The sequence below is a fragment of the Phoca vitulina genome, unplaced genomic scaffold (assembly GCF_004348235.1).
Source record: "Phoca vitulina isolate PV1807 unplaced genomic scaffold, GSC_HSeal_1.0 scaffold37, whole genome shotgun sequence".
NCBI lineage: Eukaryota > Metazoa > Chordata > Mammalia > Carnivora > Phocidae > Phoca > Phoca vitulina.
In genome coordinates, this window is record NW_022589740.1 from 14,759,761 (window position 1) to 14,782,063 (window position 22,303).

General features: G+C 41.6%; 1 protein-coding gene and 1 non-coding gene across 5 annotated transcripts in view; both read right to left on the reverse strand.

Annotated features, from left to right (window-relative positions):
* The window catches only part of NMRK1 (nicotinamide riboside kinase 1), a 54,560-nt gene that overhangs the window by 15,961 nt on the left and 16,296 nt on the right, over positions 1–22,303 (reverse strand). For 2 of the 4 annotated variants that reach the window (XM_032427580.1, XM_032427579.1), the window contains exons 5-9: positions 16,812–16,959; positions 16,664–16,735; positions 15,716–15,822; positions 13,438–13,521; positions 8,165–8,849 (exon numbers count right to left, since the gene is read on the reverse strand). In XM_032427580.1, coding sequence (XP_032283471.1) covers positions 8,830–8,849; positions 13,438–13,521; positions 15,716–15,822; positions 16,664–16,735; positions 16,812–16,959 — 431 coding nt within the window. In that variant the 3' untranslated portion in view covers positions 8,165–8,829. Of the gene's footprint in view, positions 1–1,263; positions 1,704–8,164; positions 8,850–13,437; positions 13,522–15,715; positions 15,823–16,663; positions 16,736–16,811; positions 16,960–22,303 lie in introns of those variants that run through there. The other 2 variants (XR_004302166.1, XR_004302165.1) reach the window with 2 other exon arrangements.
* Positions 10,521–10,634, reverse strand: LOC116646780. The gene has a single exon (XR_004302220.1). It is a non-coding gene; the product is annotated as a small nucleolar RNA SNORA12 (small nucleolar RNA).

Genomic DNA, 22,303 nt, shown 5'->3' on the forward strand with positions numbered 1-22,303 from the left:
TACTTGACAAATGTTCGTGGAACACTGCATGAAAGAGTCAGTGCTTCCGAGTCAGGGTCAAAGGAGGGTTTACAACAGAATGTGATGGGAGCCGTTGCAAATTTTCCCATGGCCAAGGAGTGTTTCATATAAACTGGCTTTGTTCTGAAGTCAAAAGAGTGAAGCCAAGAGGGAAATTCAAGAGGAAAGTAGTGAAGATGAATCTTTCTTGCTCATTTCTGTTAGAGATAGAGGGGAGAAGAAAACCAGATTTTCCTAAAGTTGGGGATGTGCCCCTGAGTTTCCAATGGCCTAAAAGCTAGTCCTAACTCTTACAGTGCATCGTAGAGGAAAGAATGCATTTTAGCTGATACTTCCCAATAAAACAGAGGTCTTTAACTGCACATCAAATTCATCTATAGAGCTTTAAAAAAATACAGGTGCCCAGGACCCATCCCAAGTGATTCAGATCTATTATTCAAAATGCCTTTGGTTGGAAGTGGCAGAAATGCAACACAAATCAGCCTCAGCTGACGATTTGGAGTGGGTTGTATATTATGATCTATGCTGCATAACAAATAACCCACTTACCCCAAATGTAGCAGCTTAAAACACCGTGACCTTGTACAGTTACAGCGGATGGGGATTTTAGGAGTGGCTTAGAGTCCCTCACCAAGTTGAAATCAAGGTGTCGGTCAGGCTTTAGTCACCTAAAGGCTTGACTGGTGTTGGAAGACCCGTTTCCAGGGTGGCTCAGTTACATGGCTGGCAAGCTGGTGCTGGCTATTGGCAGGCGGTCCTACTCTTTGCCACATGGGCTTTTGCACAGGGCTGCTTGAATATTCTCACCATATGTTGGCTGGTTTTCCCTAGATCAAGTAATCTAAGAGAGCAAGGCAGAAACAGCTTGATCCAATATTATGGCTGGGATTAAGGTTTCTTTGAGGAGGAGAACGGTGATGGTATTCATAGGTCAGATCATCTGTTGTTACAAAGGCTGAAGACCCTTATATAGAGTTTCAGGCCCAGAGCAAACATACCATATGTTCCATTCATTTTTTATAGGGTGAAAGGATTAAAATGTGTATCGAATGAGGTCTTGAAGGGGAAAGAATAATAATTAAAAAAAAAAAACACAAGGGTTATATGTGACTTGCCTCTAAGCCTGGGTTTTCATCTGTCATAATAACATTTTAACATTTGCAGAGCCCTTTAGATTCTATCACACAATTTTCTAACACCTTATTTGATCTTAAGAACAATCTTAGGTTTGTAGGATGGAGTCAAGAGGGTTGGGACTGAAAGATGGAGCTAATAATAGTGAACACCCACCAACTGCCAGGCATTTGACTGGGTGCTTTATATTCATTAACCCTTTTCACCAAATACCACGAGGTCAGTATTAAGAATTTCAATTTTGAGAGAGGCTTCGCTTCCTTGGGCTCAGAGAAGTTAAATGGCATGCCCATGGCCAAGCATCAGCGTTGGAATGAAAACCTAGGTTTTCCTACTCACAGTCCCACGTGCTTTCCATTTGGCTGCTTCACGGTTCAGCATGACCAGCCATGGCTGCCACTTTCGCCGTGAGCTGCATCCTTGACTTGTCTTCATCTCTGGCGGCGTGGAACTCCCCAAAAGCCAGAGGGCCCTGTCACCGCAAGCCCACACTTACTGTGCCCTCAGCATGAGTTGCTTTTTGCTTTGGTGAGCACTTCATTACAAGCCTGTTGGAAAGAAAGAAAAAAAAAAGAGGACAGAAGAAAGTATATGGGATTGGAAAAGAAATCAAGTTCACAATTTATACAGAAATAAATCCAATTCTCTGGGATTGTCTAACTTTGTTTGATTTTTATTAAAAATCTGGCTCCGGGGGCGCCTGGGTGGCTCAGTCGTTAAGCGTCTGCCTTCGGCTCAGGTCATGATCCCAGGGTCCTGGGATCGAGCCCCACATTGGGCTCCCTGCTCGGCGGGAAGCCCGCTTCTCCCTCTCCCACTTTCCCTGCTTGTGTTCCTGCTCTCGCTGTCTCTCTTTTCTTCTGTCAAATAAATAAATAAAATCTTAAAAAAAAAAAAACACCTGGCTCTGATGCTGACTCCTTTGGTGGCCTCAAGGAACTTGGCACCTCATTTTCCTTTGTTGTCAAGTCGGGTAATACTTCTTAAGCTTGGCCTAAAATTCATGGATGTGGAAGGACAGGCATGGGAAGCATTTTGTGCTCCTCGAAGTGTTTGGGAGACATAAATGACTTTCAGGCTGCACACATCATCCCTTTTACTAACGACCTCAAACTTTCTAAACGCTCTTATAATTTACAAATATGCCTAAATGTGATTTGAGTCAAGGTTTCCAGCTGCAAGTAAAGATTACTTTTCCATGCTGTTTGTGGTTTACTAAAAGCAATAACAGGGGACCCTGGGTGGCAGAGGCGGTTAAGCATCTCTCTTGACTGTGGCTCAGGTCATGATCTCAGGGTCGTGAGATCAAGCCCTACGGCGGGCTCCGCACTGGGGGGTGGAGTCTGCTTAAGGTTCTCTCTCTCTCTCCCCCTCTGCCCCTCCTCCCCCTCTCTTTCCCCCTCTCAATAAGTAAGTAAATAAAAAGATAAATAAAAGCAATAATAATACCTTTGGTTATCTAATATAGATGTCAACTCTCCCATCAAATAAATCTTCTATTTCTGTAGACTAGCTACACAATAAGTCCTCAATCGAGTATATGGTAAGCACTCTACAGGTGATTGATATTTTTTTAAAGATTTTATTTATTCATTTTAGAGACAGAGAGCAAGAGCGAGTGCCTGAGCACGGGGGCGGGGGAGGGGAGGAGCAGAGGAAGAGGGACAAGCAGACTCCACACTGAGCTCGGAGCCTGAGCTCCCACAACCCTGAGATCATGACCTGAGCTGAAACCAAGAGTTGCTGTTCAACCGACTTAGCCACCCCGGCGACCCAAGATGATAGCTATTTTTATTATTGAATGTATTTTTCTTAAAGCTAGGTTATCTCCTAAGAATTTTAAAAGTCAGGCAAATAACTGTTTAATCAGGAAATCCAATAAGCATCTATATACTGCCTATTAGTATGATTGGACCAGAATGAGAAGTCATGAAGATCGGCATAGATCTAAACAAAATAGCTTCAAGTGCTGATGCCATCGATCTCTGTTGCCTTTGTGCTTTCCTCTACCACATCCCCAATTTGTAAAACAGGAAGAGAGACAAAAAGTGAAAACTAGGATGAGCAAGTCCCACCAGAGTTCCCACTGGGTGTGCCTTTTGCCCAGAGAGAGAGAGAAGCAACTCACGCATGCAGGTAAGTTCAAGGAGTGTGTTGAACATGGTGTTTTGAATTGCGTAGCGGAAGATCCCGGGCACTCCTCAGCCACCTGACTATTGTGTTGATTGGTTCTTGGATTTCGAACTATAAAGCCCTTTCGTGGTATATAAAGTGGGCGACCAAGAGCCTGCAGGTGTGATTGCAGGCCAAGTGCAATGGCGACAGCAAGCCAAGTCACAGCGTTCTAGGACTCGCCTTATAGGACAGTATAGTATGGTGGTTGAGAGCTCCCTGCTTGGGTTCCAAAACCTGGTTCCAACAAGCGTGAGCCGTGGAACTTTGGGTAGTTACTTTACCTCTCAAAACCTCATATTTATGTGGTCACGAATGAGAGCCAAACCTCACTGGAGACATCACTGCCAAGGCTCAGGAATGGCTGGAAAGTAGCTCTGGTGTAATGCTGACAAAACCTGCTAGAAATCCATCCTCTAGAACTTTGGGAACCACCACCCCTTTAGGGGGCCGTGGAAAAGCGGCTCAGTGGGGAGGTGCCTCCCCAGAGGTATTCGGCTACCTGGGAAGGGAAAAACATGTAAAGGGCCCAGGTTAATTTTTACAGAGGAGGCAAAAAGGAAGAATTTGGAGTGATAAAACCTATAACTAGCACGAGTGTGATTCGGCAATATCTTTAGGGGCTGATAATACTGATTCTTTCAGGCTGGTAGTGTCCAAGTAACATTCCGCGGGGCCTGTCCTGGGTCTGCAAGCTGCTGTTGGTTCTCTGTAGAGCAGTCGTTTTGAAAGTGGTCCCTGGGTCAGCACTGTCGGCATCACACGGGAACTTGTTGGAAATGCAAATTCCAGGGCCTTATCCCAGGCTTACTGAGTCAGAAAGTCTGGGGTTGGGGACCAGCCGTCTATTTTAACAAGCTGTCCATGTGATTCTGGTGCATGCTAAGGTTTGAAAACCACTGGGATAACAATAAGTTCTGGGATCTTGTGCAGGCTTGGAGGGAAGAGTCAATACAGATTTCTTTATCCGAGCTTTAGTTTCAATTTTTTTTTTTTTTAAGACTTTATTTATTTATTTGCCAGAGAGAGAGAGAGGGAGAGTACAAGCAGGGGGAGCAGCAGGCAGAGGGAGAAGCAGGATCCTGGCTAAGCAAGGAGCCCAATGTGGGACTCGATCCCAGGACTCTGAGATCATGACCTGAGCTGAAGGCAGACGCTTAACCATCTGAGCCACTCAGGCGCCCCTAGTTTCAATTTTTAATCTTGAAGAACGTGACCTAACTCTTTGGGATCTGGAAGCACACAGGGAGCATATTATTATATCTCCACTTTCGCCTTGACGACGTGTTTCTGGACTCGTGGGCATGCACTTATCAGATATGCTCACTTTGGTAAGAAAGCTGATGTTCTCTTATTTGCAGGTCACACTCCTTTGATTAGATCCCTGAACCTGCTATTGCCATTTCTTTCTATTTCTGTGTGTTTGCAAAAAAAATGAGCGCAATGCCTCTTCTACTTTTTCCATATCCTTGCTCTTCCCTAACTCTCCACCACGGATGGACTGTTGGAAGAGCAGCTAGGGCCTCAAGCCTAAGGTCAGCCCAGCCAGATAGCGGCATGGAGCACTCATTAGCTTCCCACTGCTCGTGAGCAGGCTTGTCTCCTTGACTAGGCTCCAACAGCCCAGAGCAGAAAGTTTCACGTTTCCCTGACTCAGCCCTTGTCTTCCCAGGCTCCTCAATTTGCAGTCTTCAAAGGAGAGAGGACAGATGATGTAGTCTGGCAGATGACTTTTCTGCCCTTTCTTGCTTTGAAATTAAAAAATGTGTGTGTGTGCCTATTTGAGCAGTGTGGGGATGGTGACCTGGCTCTCATCCCGCCACTAACTAGCTGCATGGGGTTGGGCAGGTCACCAGCTCCGGTTTTAATTTCCATACTGAAATACAAGCGAGGGTTGGACCAGCTGATCCTGCTCCAACATTTTGTGATTCTGTGCACTACCACGAGCGTGGCCTTAAAAGGTTAACTTGGGTTTGAATCTCACCCTCTACTGTGACAGTCCGTATAAAGTTCCTTTGTGATTCCTTCCTCTGATATTAAGTATGATGAAGCCTTCCTACAACAAATTCACCTAAAAGGATTGAGGCTACTTATGCACAGAGTGGAGATGTCAACAGGTTTGCTCCCTTCAATATATAAAGAGCATCTGCCTTTTGAAATAGATATAATGTCTCATCAACTGTGTGGGCAAGAGGCACTGCAGTGTGAACATGCACAGCCAGAAATGAGAAATGAGGTAGTCTTCATTTTGAATTCCTGATTTATTTCTCACTGATAGTAGTAAGCAAAAAGATACTTATTTCCTCTCAAAGGGATTTGACTATTTCTATTTTTAATGTCCTTTAAGCCTTTTCATCTCCCCTTCAAGGTAAAGAGTCTTTCTCTGACCTAGTTTCGCATGCTGAAATGGGGAGAAAAGTCAAGTGTAATGATCCTCAATCAGCAGGGACATCCCTCGGGGATGGGGGTGGGGGTTGGGGAGAAGAGGGTATTTCAGAAATTCTTGGAAATGATGTTTAAAAAATTATGTCTAGATTTTATTCTTTTTGTTTTTAAGATTTTTTATCTATTTGTCAGAGAGACAGAGAGCACAAGCAGGGCGAGCTGCAGGCAGAGGGAGAAGCAGACTCCCTCGATCCCAGGACCCTGGGATCATGACCTGAGCCAAAGGCAGGCGCTCAATGGACTGAGCCACCCAGGCATCCCTAGACTTTTATTCTAAAAAAAAAAAAAAAAAAAAATTCCTACTGTTTTGAGAACAGTAATTTGGAATTCGAGCAATCCAAGCTTGATAAAATCATGGTCAGGAAGGGTAGGCAGAGAAAAGGTTGCGGTAGGCACTTTGGGTTGCTCATTTGTTCCCTCCTCCTTCCTTGCTAAAAGAGGATTGATTTTGTTCCCGTGGCAACATCCCCAGACAATGAATCATAATTGGTTCAAATCTGTCATGGCAGTCTCTGTCTCGCCTCCCTTGCAGTGAGAAGTGGCCACGTGAGCCAGTCCTGGCTCCAGAGAGATCGGAAGGAGTCTGCTGGGGACACTGTTGGGAGATTTTGGAAGGCATGGGCTATCTGTGCCCCCCACCCTCATCTTCCTGCTTTGATAGCTGACACTACATTGGGAACTTTCAAGGCCTTCCTGTGACCTCCTGGTGATAGGGCCACAAGCCAAGGATGGACAACCCTGGCTTTTTTTCTGACATTTTTGAGTTGTGCAAAAGCAGAGGTGCTGGACAAAATACAGGACACCCAATTAAATTTGAGTTTCAGAAAAACAACAGTCTTACATATGTAGCATTTGGGACTTATTTATACTTATTTATAAATAACTATAGTTTATCTGAAATTCAAATTTAACTGTGTATCCTCTAATTGTGTTGCTTTTTCCCCTAAATCTGACAACTCCATGTGCAAACTCTGGACTGCTGGCCTTGAACTTTCTTCTTATGTTAAAAAAAAACAAAAACAAAAACAAAAACAAAAAACCCAATGAGTTTAAGCTACTACTCAAAAAATATATTGGTTGCATGTGAATTCATTCTTGATGTAATAGGAATTTGCTTTTGTACCCAATATTTTTTGGGGTGTTCATCATCTGGGGTGCCAGACACTGTGCTGGTTCGCAGAGATGTGTGTGTAACTCAGTCACAGCGGCAAGACCTGCATTCATGGAGCTTCTCTGTAGCTGGAGAGACCGGCGCTAAATGAGCGATTTTAAATGAGCGATGGTAGTGTAATTCCAATTGTGATTAGTGCTCTGGAGGACAAGTAGGGGAGCTTTGCGAGCATCTACAGAGGGAAGTTCTCCCTGAGGTAGGATGTCAGGGCACTCTGAAGGAGGGGCGGGGGGGCAGGCTGATTGGAGGGGAGGGGTGTGCAAGTTTGCTCTGAGCATTGGGAGCAGCATGTGTGCCCACTACGAGGCAGGAAGGATCCCGGTAAGTTTGAGGAGAGGAGGTCATGGCACTGAACAGCAATGGGTTGAGTGATGGGCAATGGGCAATGGGAATAGAGAGGCAAACGGAAGCTAGTTCAGGGAGTGCCCTGGAAGCCATATTAAGGAGTTTGAAGTTGATCCTTACTCTACGCTACACCACACTATCAACTACTGTTGATATGAAATAGAGACTTCCAATAGTTTGAAATAAAGACTTCCCACAATTTGATCAGAGTCATATAGCTGTTAGGTGGGAGAACCGCCATTTGGGCTCAGGGTTTGTTTTTTTGTTGTTGTTTGCTTGTGTAAGCGTGTGTGATCCAAAACCCCTCCTTAATTACCACTGAGTACAAGCTAGTTAGAGATACAGAAATAATGAGAGCTGATCAAATGAGTCTGTAAAGACCAGTTAAAGTTAAGGTAACAATGTATTTATATTTGTAAAGATTGAGAGGATTGGGAGCAATCTGTTACAAAAACAAGAGGTTGATCAGTACAGCAGATAATTTAAATTTCAGCATTGAAAGAGGCCTCAAAAAATTATACAATTCAGATCTCCTGTCTGTTCCTTTCCATGAAAGGTACTACTTATTTAAGTAACCATAACTGATTTCTGTGACTTTAGACCATTGGTTTGACAGAAACAACAAAACACAAAAAATACACTCTATTATAACAAAGTATCAACACAAGTGACACAATGATCCAGTGGTTTTACACATATGTAAGAAACAGTAACAAAACACACACAGAGGGGAGCCTGGGTGGCTCAGTCGGTTAAGCATCTGCCTTCGGCTCAGGTCATGATCCCAGGGTCCTGGGATCGAGCCCTGCATCGGGCTCCCTGCTCTGCGGGAAGCCTGCTTCTCCCTCTCCCACTCCCCCTGCTTGTGTTCCTGCTCTTGCTCTCTCTCTCTGTCAAATAAGTAAATAAAATCTTAAAAAAAAAAACAAAACCCACACACACAAAAGACACTCTAGTAAATTGTTGATTTATTCAATGTGACCGCTAAAGCCTTTATTTGCAGGAAATGGGCATTGGTATTAGATGGTAATGAATGTTATAAAAATAGAAAAATATCAGCGTGCATTGAATCTAAGGTTAAGTGCTTTGTGATACTTGATAGGCGTGTATATACACACATCACACACATATATACCCACATACACACACACAGAGACACATAGGTACACATACACACAGCCACATACAAGCACAATAGGTTACGTATATACTGGATTGTGATGTAAATCTTATTTCGTACTCTGGGTCCCACTCAGAGAAGTTTGACAATCACTGGTCCAGAGGAACTGACTCATTGTGAGCTATGCTATCTCTCTGTACTCCTTGGAGCAGGAACAACTCATTAAGGTAAATTCCTGTCCGGTGGTGTGGATAACGATTTACTGTTCCACATGTCGGGGAAAACCATGTGTGATAACACAAACAAACGAACCAACAGCTGTTATCATACCAAAGTACTTATTGTATCTTGGCTAAGGTTCTTAAATATCCTCCTTTGAGTTTCCTAATTCATCCCAGGAAGGATTCAGTGCACTCCATCTTTATGTTGTTACTTGCAAACCTTGGAAACAAATATAAGTAGAAAGAAATTAATAGAGAACTCCAATTCTCATTGTGTTAAATCTTCACACTATCAACAGAAAATCTTTTTTTTTTTTTTAATGTTTTATTTATTCATGAGAGTCAGAGAGAGAGATAGAGAGAGGCAGCGGCAGAGGGAGAAACAGGCTCCCCACCTAGCAGGGAGCCCGATGCGGGACTCGATCCCAGGATGCTGGGATCATGACCTGAGCCGAAGGCAGACACTTAACCATCTGAGCCACCCAGGCGCCCCTCAACAGTAAATCTTAATCTACTATTAAGATTACAGGGATTCTAGAGCCAGACATGCTGGTTTTCCATCAAGAACTAAATAGAGGCCAAGTCTCATTCTTTTAATCCTTAAACTAAATTTAAGCCTAAATTAAGATACCAGATATCTAATATCGTTTGCAATTGGTATAATAATCGTTGGCTTCAAGGAATGAAATAGTTTGAAAATTAGAAGAATATCACAAAGGGTGGCTGGTTGTAGTAGAACTATTGTTTTGGAGCATTTTCTTTGATTTTGGGGAAAGTGCATGAGTACCTTTACTCTTTTTTTCTTAAACCAAGGAAGCCTAGCTGAATACTTGGTGATTTGGTTTGAAACTCAGTGATAAACCCATTGCATTCATATTACAGAGCTCGTGTTGGAGAAACACATTTTTTTAGTGTAGTATTTAATTTCTGAAGTATATACATATAAATATGATTATACTCTTTGACCAAGCAAGCGCTACTTCTAGAAAATTTTAATATAATTCCAGAAGAAGAAAACAAGTGATATGTGTAGATATTTTTATAGCATGTTATTTGCCAATGTGAAACACTTGTAAAGGTACTAAATACTCAGCAATTGCGAATTGGGTCATTAATCTTATGATAATTTGGGCTATTATATTAGATAATTATACTATTACTTTTAATTGGACATTATATTTTAAATTCGATGTAGAAAATGCCAAAAGAGGGGCGCCTGGGTGGCTCAGTCGTTAAGCATCTGCCTTCAGCTCAGGTCATGATCCCAGGGTCCTGGGATCGAGCCCTGGGCATCGGGCTCCCTGCTCCGTGGGAAGCCTGCTTCTCCCTCTCCCACTCCCCCTGCTTGCGTTCCCTCTCTTGCTGTCTCTCTCTCTGTCAAATAAATAAAATCTTAAAAAAAAAAAAAAAGAAAAATGCCAAAAGAAAAATACACACCTTTTATTAAATTTTATTTTGCAATTTCTTATTCCTTTGATTTGAAACGAGACATGTGACATCTTTCTTCTGCACTGAGATATCAATGCCAAGTCTTATAACTCACTTGTAAGGAGCAAAATAGAACTCAGCCTTGACTCCTTTAACTGGAAGAGCTATTTAGTTTTACTCAGTTTCGTTATATAATAAATTCTATAAAGCTCCTTTAAATATTCAAAACTAATGTAAAAATATTAAAAAAAAGAAATGAGCATTGCGATTAATGATGTAACCATGTAAGAGGCTGATGTGAACAGCAAAAATGTTGGATGTGTACTCATGAAGATGTTAACATTGCTGATTGGTGGGAATTCAAGTGATTATTTTCTCTTTTTAATATTAAAACTTTTTTTTTATAATGAATATGCTTTTTTAATGAGATGAAAATAGACATTTTTTCCCCCTTTTCCTTTCCACATGTGGGAGCCAATCTCCTGTCAAGCCTTGCCAGTTCCTATCTAGTATATGTGACAGAGTCAGGCTCCCTCGAAAGCGTAACCAGCATGCCACGGAGAAAATGACCACTGTGAAAATAAATGTTCTGCAAAGGAGTCTGAAAGCTCCGGGGGCTAGACGGCCTTGTCATTGTGAGGATAGGTAATGATTAAATTTTGCCTCAAACACTGAATTTAAATAAGGATTAAATTAAACATATAACTTTATGTTCTTACTCTCTTGGGTCATTTGTTTCATTAATCATTAAATTCGATCTCTGTGTCCCTCTCATTATTATTACTTTATCACAATTATGATTTTATGGGCTTAGAAGGGAAGGTTAGTTCAGCAGGATTATGAGAGGTTATGAGGAGCCTGCAGAGTAGTCCACTGAAACCTAGGAAAGGCCTCCTTGCTAGCTCAGCCCCCGACCGTGGGTTAAACCAGGCTATGCGAAGGAGCCCTCCAGGCAGCCCTGCCAGGGCACCGTGGTTGCAAGAACTGGGAAAGGTGGTAGGTTACTATAAATAACACCCTAACTTATTTATGCAACTGGGGAAAAAAACCAAACAAACTGATACAGATCTTAAGAGGTAAGAAAAGCTGATCTGCTTTGGATTTTATGTCTCTTCTACCATTTGTTATTATTTTTTTTTCTACTAAACTTTATCTGGTATCTAGAGCACAAGCAAGATAGCCTTAAAAGGCATAGGTGAATACTCCTTTCCAGCCCCTAGGACGTAAGCAAGGAAAGAGCGTTGCCACACACATGGACATGTACTCTCTCGTGGGCTTTCCGTGTCCATCAAAACATACCTGCTGTTCTTGGGCCTCGGAACAGATGGCAAAGGCTGATATTTGACATGGAACGAGCTTGCAGTTTGAGCTACTTGGTGAAGGCTCCTTTTATCTTTATCAGGAGATGGATCACAAGGCCAAACGCCAGAGTATGACTTAGTCACTAAAAAAATGGACTTAAGCACCGGCCATTACCAAGGGGATGGAAAGGTATAGGTGTCCAGCAGCTAAAACACCCTGAAGTATCTCATTAGGGCCAGAAAGGGGGCCAATCACTCTCAACCAAGTGGCTCTGGCTCAGGTGCTGAACTCCTCCCTTCACTCTACACTCTTTATAGCCCTTCATGTCGGTGCCCTGAGCTTCCCTGCCTTTCATCAAAGTAACAGATGGGGGGGGGAGGGGCAGGCATATATGCCAAGGACTCTAAGTTCCTCTTATAAGAAACTTTAAAATGGTCCTGAGATTTCTTCAAATGGAATCATGCCTACATGAAGGGCTGATGCTGAAATCAGGAGTGTGTAGGCTCAGTGGGCTGGCTGGGCTCAGATCCCTCGTAAGATAGGAATTTACTGAGAACAAAGGAAATCTAATTCTTATTAAGAGATGATGACATCTGGCCTAGGGTAGCTGCTTCTCAAAAGCAGGTAATATTCTCCACTGCAGGAGTGACTCACACTGCCTTCTCTTCAACGAGTGAATGATTGCATTTTGCACGTGTTAACCGTGAAAATCCTTTTAGTTCCAATAGTTCAAATACAACAGCACCTGGATCTATAGTTTTGTTCTCCCAGCAAGCTTTTTCATCCTCCTTCTGGTTTCTACCTCCTGCTTTGCTCTCCTTTTGGGGGGATATTTCTCCCGCTTAACAGGAGGCCTTAGGAGAGGCATTCAAGGACAAGATGAGTCCATGATCCAGTCCTAGCCAATCAGAGTGTGCCATCTCCAGAGTGAAAGCGATTAGTTTAGCCCAAGCCATGTGACCCAAGCAGGACCAATCCAAATCTTCCCTGGGACTTTTCAGCTGGGCCAAAATGCAAAACTGCTTTTTACAAAGCTTTTTTAAAAAAAGTAATTTTAAACATATGCTAAAGTGGTGAGAATCATATATGAGCTCCTTGGAACTCAACACCCAGCTTCGACATTTATCAACCAAAGGGAAATCTAGAGAAGGATAAACTGTCTTTTTCTACTGGGGATGTTGCACCCTGGAGAATGGTGCTGCCAACAGCCATCCTATCTGTTGGTGGAGTGAGTCTGACTCCAAAAGAAACCCAAACAGCAACGTGGAATTATAGCAGAGCCTTGAAGGCTACATTTGAGCTCCTTAATCCAGCTGAGCCTGAAGCCGAAGCTACCCCTGTACTTTCTTCCTGCTTAACCAGATCAAGGAGTTTCTGGTTCTTGCAAAATGTGGCATCTAAGATGAAAACCTTAAAGAAATACTCATTATTTTTTAACACCTTGTGTTTATTTTTGAGGTATCTGGGGAAAAAAATTCATGCGAAATCTTTAAGAGGACTAAAGGGAAAGGAGCACTTTAGACATATTAAAATGAGATCATCAGAGGGCGCCTGGGTGGCTCAGTCGGTTAAGCATTTGCCTTTGGCTCAGGTCATGATCCTGGGGTCTTGGGATCAAGTCCCGCATTGGGCTCCTTACTCAGCGGGGAGCCTGCCTCTCCCTCTGCCTGCCACTCCCCCTGCTTGTGCTCTCTCTCTCTCTGAGATAAATAAAATCTTTAAAAAAAACAAACAAACCAAACGAGATCATCAGCCCTTTAACTTCACTCTGCCCAAAGGATAATGTCAGTCCCACTGTAATAACAGCCATCTACTAAAAAAATTAAACTATGTAACATAGACATCATGAAGGGCTGTAACAATGGGTGGATATTTTCACCCTTAAAAAAAAAAAAAAAAAAAAAAACCTCATACACAAAATAATCAAGGCCTCAAACCCATTCGGAGTCTCTGATTCTGAATTATCTTCAAAGCAAGGAATGAATGGATACAATCACTCCTGAGCATTCAGGTAAGCCATTCTTGGGTATGTAATGAACTCTTTTTCTGGCTGTTCCTTCACCATCCACAATACTTACACTTTTGCTTTGCTAGTTCTTGTATTAGATCTTCATACACTTGTGAAAAGAGATCCTCTTCTGATTTTGTTCCATCTAGGTAAACTGAAAAGGAGAAAGGAGAGCGGTTCAAATGCCAATGGGCCTATTAGTAGAGGATTCTTACTCTGGCATCTGACATCTCTTAAGAATACTAGTAAGTTCAGGGGCGCCTGGGTGTGTCAGTCAGTTAAGCATCTGATTCTGGATTTCGGCTCAGGTCATGATCTCAGGGTGGTGAAATCAAGCCCTGTGCTGGATTCTGCCCTGGGCGTGGAGACTGCTTAAGAGTCTCTCTCTCTCTCTCTCTCATTCTGCCCGTCCTCGCTCAAAAAAAAAAAAAGAATACTAATAGATTTAAATAAAGAACACAGGACCTTAAACACTGAAAAAGAAATTAATAGCCATTAAAGACAGAAAGAGATTACAGTCAGGAAAAATAGATAAACAAAAATTGGTTTAATAGGGAGAAATGCATATTAACAGATGTGGAAATTATTATTATTATTATTATTTTTAAAGATTTTATTTATTTGAGAGAGAGAATGAGAGAGAGCACATGAGAGGGGGGAGGGTCAGAGGGAGAAGCAGACTCCCTGCTCAGCAGGGAGCCTGATGTGGGACTCGATCCCTGGACTCCAGGATAATGACCTGAGCCGAAGGCAGTCGCTTAACCAACTGAGCCACCCAGGCGCCCGGGAAATTATTTTTTGAAAAAGAAAGCGTTAAATGGCACTGTGTATGTGGCCCTTTAGCAGCACTGAGATGAGATTTTAGAGCAAGGCTGTCTATGCCTTAGTCTTTAGGGGCCTGTTTGGATTTTATCCCAAAAAGCTGGAGACTCTTTTTTTTTTTTTTTTTTAAAGATTTTATTTATTTATTTGTCAGAGAGAGAGCACAAGCAGGGGGAGTGGCAGGCAGAGGGAGAAGCAGGCTCCCCGCTGAGCAAGGAGCCCGACACGGGATCCCATGACTCTGGGATCATGACTTGAGCCGAAGGCAGCCGCTTAGCTGACTGAGCTACCCAGACGTCCCACCAAAAGCTGGAGACTCTTTGCAGGCATTTAAGCAAAGTGGGGTCATGGTTAGATGGGCATTTTTTTTTTTTTAAAGATTTTATTTATTTATTCATGAGAGACAGAGAGAGAGAGATGCAGAGGGAGAAGCAGGTTCCCAAGGAGCAGAGAGCCCGATGCGGGACTCAATCCCAGGACCCTGGGATCGTGACCTGAGCCGAAGGCAGACGCTTAACCATCTGAGCCACCCAGGTGCCCGACGGGCATTTTTTTTCTAAATTTCATTTTTAGGCAATCTCTCCACCCAATGTGGGTCTTGAATTCACAACCCTGAGATGAAGAGTTGCATGCTCCACTGAATGAGCCAGCCAGGCACCCCTAGATTGGCAATTTAGATGGAGAGGGAGAGAGGGGCCCCCTCCATATCTCTTATGTCATTCTGTTCTATTAAGCACATAATACATCCATGCTCACATAGCCAGGGGAATCTCACTAAAACAGGAATTTGGTATTTACCATGTCCCTGTTTGAAACCTCTCTGTAGAGGGCTTCCCAATTCTCCTAGGATAATGACCCAAGTCCTTAATTGGCCTATGGCCTTGTAGAGTTTAGATCTTCCTTGTGTCTCCAGCATCCCCTCTCTCTCTTGGTTTTCTCTACCAAAAATACACCAACCTTTTTTCAGGTGCTATTCATTCCTTCCTGTCCCTGGCCTTTTCGTGTACTGTCTGGAGTGATCTTCTGTCTCCCCGAACTACCTCCCTTTGTCCAGTTAAACCCCTCAAGTGTGGTTTAAGTAGCTTCCTCAAGGAAGCCTTCCCTGATTGCTGGGCCTCGGGTAGTCCCCCTGGAACTTGCACTTAGCATAGCTAGAAAGGACATGCTCATGCAGCTAGTGTTTTTAAGGCCCGTTTCCCTGATAGAATGCCGGCTCCTAGGAGTAGGGGCTGGGTTTGTCTTATTTTCCTCAGTATCAACAGGCAATGCCTTGTCAGGAAGGCATTCGATTAATACCCATTTCATGAACGACCATCTAGAAGTTGACCGGTTTTGACAAGAGCCTTACAGAGAGAAACAGAAAGCAGGACAGTCCATTGTGGAAGGGCCCAGAGTGTTCTGGCTTAAAGGCTTCCTTTGTAATGTAATCCATGAGAAAAATACCTCCTTTTAAAAAAATTCTTTCTCTTGTGGACTTGGAGCAATGACAAATAAAGGCCTTCTGTGGGGGGAGAAAAGGTACTTACCAATTTCCCACGTGATGTTCTCCATTTCTTGTTTGTGCTTTAGGTACATGGGCCACACGTGGCCATCAAAGTACCCTGGGACGTCTGGAGGCTCGTAGACCCTTGTACTACCAAAACACATAGGAAACTTTATGTGCACAGAAACACACAATTGATAAAAGTAAAATAATAATGGTCAGGATAATGGGAAAAATCACTGAGACTGAATCTAAACAGAATTAAGAGTATACATTTTAGATTCAACACTAGTTACAAAGAGAACAAAACAGATTTAGTTTTCTGATGCAAATTACTTTTGTAATTCACTATCATTCAAAATTATCTCCCCCTCCTTCAGTGCTTTATAAGAGAATTAAGAGACAAAAAGCAATGTAAATAATGACAGAGGACCTGATATGTTGGCTTAAGCTTTCAATTAACTGGTGTTCTTTGTGTCTGTAACAAAGTAAAAGCTCATGAATTTAGAATTATAATCCACATATATTTTACTTAAAAAAATTTTATTTTTAATTGAAGTATGGTTGACACATAAGGTTATATTAATTTCTTTTTTTTTTTTTTAAAGATTTTTTTATTTGACAGAGAGAGACACAGCGAGAGAGGGAACACAAACAGGGGGAGTGGGAGAGGGAGAAGCAGGCCTCCCGTGGAACAGGGAGCCCGATGCGGGACTCGATCTCAGGACCCTGGGATCATGACCTGAACCGAAGGCAGATGCTTAACGACTGAGCCACCCAGGCGCCCCGAGGTTACACTGGTTTCAGTCAAACAACATAGGGATTCAACTTCTCCTATGTTAGGCTCTGAGCACCCTGAGTGTAGCTACCACCTGTCACCATACTGTGTTGTTACAAACACTACGGACCCTACTCCTTATGCTGTGCTTTCTATCCCCGTGTTAATTTTGTCTTTTGAATTAGAATCCGCAAAGGCGATTTCAAAACTCACCTCCTCCTCCTCTTACATTCTTCATAAGGAATCGTCAGAAAGTAGCTTCGGTTCCACAGAGTGTTGAGGGGCCTAAAATAACAGCATCTTGAGTTCACGAGGTTTTCCCCCATTCATTCAGAGTCAATACAAAGTTGAGGATGCTTACTTATAATTAAAGAGAAGGAAGCCTTCGATGATTAATATGGGAATTTCCTCGGTGCTTCCAGAGTCTGTTGATACCAGTGAGTGTCTTGGGCTTTCCATCCAGCAGGAAATGGTGGACATCATTTTTTCCATGTTAAGCGCTTCAAGCACTTCAAACAAACATACGAAAATATGAAATAGATACAACAAAAGGTTTATGATGTGGCTTTTTATGAGGAGTATATCCAGGGTTCTATAAATACATAGAATAATGGTATTTTATTTACCCTTCAAAATACTTAATAATAAATATTTTAGACAAACTTAAACTCTATTCTTGAAAATTGGCATGTTTGAAACATTTCTAATACGGAAAATTTCAAATATATATAAAAGTAGAGAGTACAATGAATTCCCATGTCCCCATTACCAGCTTTGGCAATCACAAACTCATAGCTAATATTGCTTTATTTATAGTGTCTATCCCTCCTGACTATACAAAAGTTTAACATTTTTGGGTGACAAAATATCTGTACCTCTGAAACAAATAATACATTATATGTTAAAAAAAAAAAAAGAAGATAGTAGGAAGGGAAAAATGGATGGGGGGGAAGTGAAGGGGGAGACAAACCATGAGAGACTATGGACTCTGAGAAACAAACTGAGGGTTCTAGAGGGGAGGGAGGTGGGAGGATGGGTTAGCCTGGTGATGGGTATTAAAGAGTGCACGTTCTGCATGGAGCACTGGGTGTTATATGCAAACAATGAATCATGGAACACTACATCAAAAACTAATAATATAATGTATGGTGATTAACAAAACATTATAAAAAAAAAAGAGATGTGATTACATAAATGTAATGGGATATCCTACATGGGATTATGGAACAGAAAAAAAAAATGTTAAAACTAAGGAAATCTGGGGGGAGGAGCAAAATGGCGGAGGAGTAGGAGACCTAAATTTCATCTGGTCCCAGGAATTCAGCTAGATAGGGATCAAACCATTCTGAATACCTACGAACTTAACAGGAAATCGAAGAAAAGAATAGCAGCAACTCTCTGAACAGAAAAGTGACCACTTTCTTGAAGAGTCATATTCTATCCCTTCATAGTAGTTAACCTGATTTTTGGTATATATATATATAAGTTGTTCTCTCTTTAAAATTTTGGGATACAGTTTCTTCTAATGGACCAAAATATACCCTAAATCTCTAGTGTCTTCTTATCTTACCAATTCCTTTTATAAAATCTTTTATAATTTTCATCTTTACAGTCATATTCCATCCCTTCATTGTATTTACCCTTACTTTTGTACATATATAAGTTTTTCTTTCTTTAAAATTTTGGGAGGCACTTTCTTCTAACAGACCAACATATGCCCAAAATCTAGTGAGTAGCACTGATCTATGCACCAGCCTGGTCATATTTGATCATATTCTGTTTTATTTTGTTTGTTTGTTTTTATCTTTTTCTTTTTTTTCTTTTTTCTTCCTTTCCCTTTCTTTTCCCCCGGTTTCAGGTCTCTTCTGATTTGTTCAGTGTATATTTTTCTGGGGTTGTTGTTACCCTGTTAGCATTTTGTTCTCTCATTCATTTATTCTCCTCTGGACAAAATGACAAGATGGAAAAAATCACCTCAAAAAAAAAGAACAAGAGGCAGTACCAACTGCCAGGGACCTAATCAGTACGGACATTAGTAAGATGTTGGAATTAGAGTTCAGAAGGACGATTTTAAAAAACCAGCTGGGGGCGCCTGGGTGGCTCAGTTGTTAAGCGTCTGCCTTCAGCTCGGGTCATGGTCCCAAGGTCCTGGGATCGAGCCCCACATCGGGCTCCCTGCTCCACGGGAAGCCTGCTTCTCCCTCCCCTGCTCCCCCTGCTTGTGTTCCCGCTCTCATTGTGTCTCTCTCTGTCAAATAAATAAATAAAATCTTAAAAAAAAAAAAAGATACTAGCTGAGCTTGAAAAAAGCATGGAAGATATTAGAGAAAACCTTTCTGGAGAAATAAAAGAACTAAAATCTAACCAAGTTGAAATCAAAAAGGCTATTAATGAGGTACAATAAAAAACGGAGGCTCTAACTGCTAGGATAAATGAGGCAGAAGAGAGAATTAGTGATATAGAAGACCAAATGATGGAAAATAAAGAAGCTGAGAAAAAGAGATAAACTACTGGATCATGAGGGCAGAATTCTAGAGATAAGTGATACCATAAGATGAAACAATATTAGAATAATTGGGATCCCAGAAGAAGAAGAAAGAGAGGGTTAAAAGGTATATTGGAGCAAATTATAGCAGAGAACTTCCCTAATTTGGGGAAGGAAACAGGCATCAAAATCCAGGAGGCACAGAGAACCCCTTAAAATCAATAAAAATAGGTCAACACCCCGACATCTAATAGTAAAACTTACAAGTCTCAGACACAAAGAGAAAATCCTGAAAGCAGCTCGGGAGAAGAGATCTGTAACCTACAATGGTAGAAACATTAGACTGGCAACAGACCTATCCACAGAAACCTGGCAGGCCAGAAAGGACTGGCATGATATATTCAGAGCACTAAATGAGAAAAATATGCAGCCAAGAATACTATCTCCAGCTAGGCTGTCATTGAAAATAGAAGGAGAGGTAAATAGCTTCCAGGACAAACAAAAACTAAAGGAATTTGCAAACACGAAACCAGCCCTACAACAAATATTGAAAGGGGTCCTGTAAGCAAAGAGAGCCTAAAAGGAACATAGACCAGAAAGGAACACAGACAATATACAGTAACAGTCACCTTGCAGGCAATACAATGGCACTAAATTCCTATCTTTCAATAGTTACCTGAATGTAAATGGGCTAAATGCCCCAATCAAAAGACACAGGCTATCAGATTGGATAAAAAAACAAGACCCATCGATATGCTGTCTGCAAGAGACTCATTTTAGACCCAAAGACACCCCCAGATTGAAAGTGAGGGGGTGGAAAACCATTTACCATGCTAATGGACACTAAAAGAAAGCTGGGGTGGCAATCCTTATATCAGACAAATTAGATTTTAAACCAAAGACTATAATAAGAGATGAGGAAGGGCACTATATCATACTTAAAGGGTCTATCCAACAAGAAGATCTAACAATTGTAAATATCTATGCCCCTAACATGGGAGCGGCCAATTATATAAGCCAATTAATAACAAAAGCAAAGAAACACATCGACAACAATACAACAATAGTGGGGGACTTTAACACCCCCCTCACTGAAAGGGACAGATCATCTAAGCAAAAGATCAACAAGGAAATAAAAACTTTAAATGACACACTGGACCAAATGGACTTCACAGACATATTCAGAACATTCCATTCCAAAGCAACAGAATACACATTCTTCTCTAGTGCCCATGGAACATTCTCCAGAACAGATCACATCCTGCGTCACAAATCAGGTCTCAACCGGTACCAAAAGATTGGGATCATTCCCTGCATATTTTCAGAGCACAATGTGCCGGAGTCCAGCTCCAGCTGGGGTGGGTCTCTCGTAGGAAAGGACGGCGTCGGCGAATGAGGAGACATAGACACAGGGTCAGGTTGCAAGCATCTCCTCCTGACAGCCTTGGAGAAACTTTATTTATGTAGGATTTTTTTGTTTTTCCATACTTTCATAACATGTGATTGTTTTTTCACAATTGATTGAGATAATCTTAGATCATTTTATTGATTACAGACATAGCCTTCTTTTATTTTTCCTTTGTAATGATTAACATGACCTTTATTGATTTCCGCTTATTGACTTTCGCTAAAACTAAAAAACAATACGCAAAGAGAAAGGTGCTAGACAGAGCGTGACCGTCTTGCTATTTTGTTCTATAGCGCAGGAAATATAGTGAACTGTGGAACAGCCTGAGCTGTTCCTTTCTTAGAATCTTGCCGCTTCTGAGGCGCCTGGGGGGCCTCGTGGAATTAGTTTCATTATGATTGCTTAGATAGGCGTAACTAAGATGAGTAGTCACTTTATCATGAAACCCCAGAAATATTCCCACAATTATAAAGATTGCCATAAACAAAATGAAAGAGAATAGCAAGAGCCAGCTGTGGAGTCTCCTGTTTTCAGGATCGTCCCCCATACTTGGACTCTGTCAAACAGCATGAGTAGCTTGGCTCACGCCAACAATGCTTTGAAACTAGAACTCAATCACAAGAGAAAAGTCAGAAAGAACTCAAATACATGGAGGCTAAAGAGCATCCTACTAAAGAATGAATGGGTTAACCAGGAAATTAAAGAAGAATTAAAAAAATTTATGGAAACCAATGAAAATGAAAACACAACTGTTCAAAATCCTTGGGATTCAGCAAAGGCGGTCCTAAGAGGAAAGTATATAGCAATACAAGGCTTTTCAAGAAACAAGAAAGGTCTCAAATACACACCCTAACCCTACACCTAAAGAAGCTGGAAAAAGAACAGCAAATAAAGCCTAAACCCAACAGGAGAAGAGAAATAATAAAGATCAGAGCAGAAATCAATGAAATAGAAATCAAAAGAACAGTAGAACAGATCAACGAAACTAGGAGCTGGTTCTTTGAAAGAATTAACAAGATTGATAAACCCCTGGCCAGACTTATCAAAAAGAAAAGAGAAAGGACCCAAATAAGTAAAATCATGAATGAAAGAGGAGAGATCACAACCAACACCAAAGAAATACAAACAATTATAAGAACATATTATGAGCAACTCTATGCCAACCAATTAGATAATCTGGAAGAAATGGATGCATTCCTAGAGATGTATCAACTACCAAAACTGAACCAGGAAGAAATAGAAAACCTCAACAGACCTATAACCACTAAGGAAATTGAAGCAGTCATCAAAAATCTCCCAACAAACAAAAGCCCAGGGCCAGATGGCTTCCCAGGGGAATTCTACCAAACATTTAAAGAAGAATTAATACCTATTCTTCTGAAACTGTTCCAAAAAATAGAAATGGAAGGAAAACTTCCAAACTTGTTTTATGAGGCCACCATTACCTTGATCCCCAAATCAGACAAAGACCCCATCAAAAAGGAGAATTACAGACCAATATCCTTGATGAACAAGGAGGCAAAAATTCTCACCAAAATACTAGCCAATAGGATCCAACAGTACATTAAAAGGATTATTCACCACGACCAAGTGGGATTTAACCCTGGGCTGCAAGGTTGGTTCAACATCTGCAAATCAATCAATGTGATACAATACATTGAAAGAAGAAAGAACAAGAACCATATGACCCTCTCAATAGATGCAGAAAAAGCATTTGACAAAGTACAGCATCCTTTCTTGATCAAAACTCTTCAGAGTATAGGGATAGAGGGTACATACCTCAATATCATAAAAGCCATCTATGAAAAACCCACAGTGAATATCATTCTCAATGGGGAAAAACTGAGAGCTTTCCCCCTAAGGTCAGGAACATGGCAGGGATGTCCACTACCACCACTGCTATTCAACATAGTACTAGAAGTCCTAGCCTCAGCAATCAGACAACAAAAAGAAATAAAAG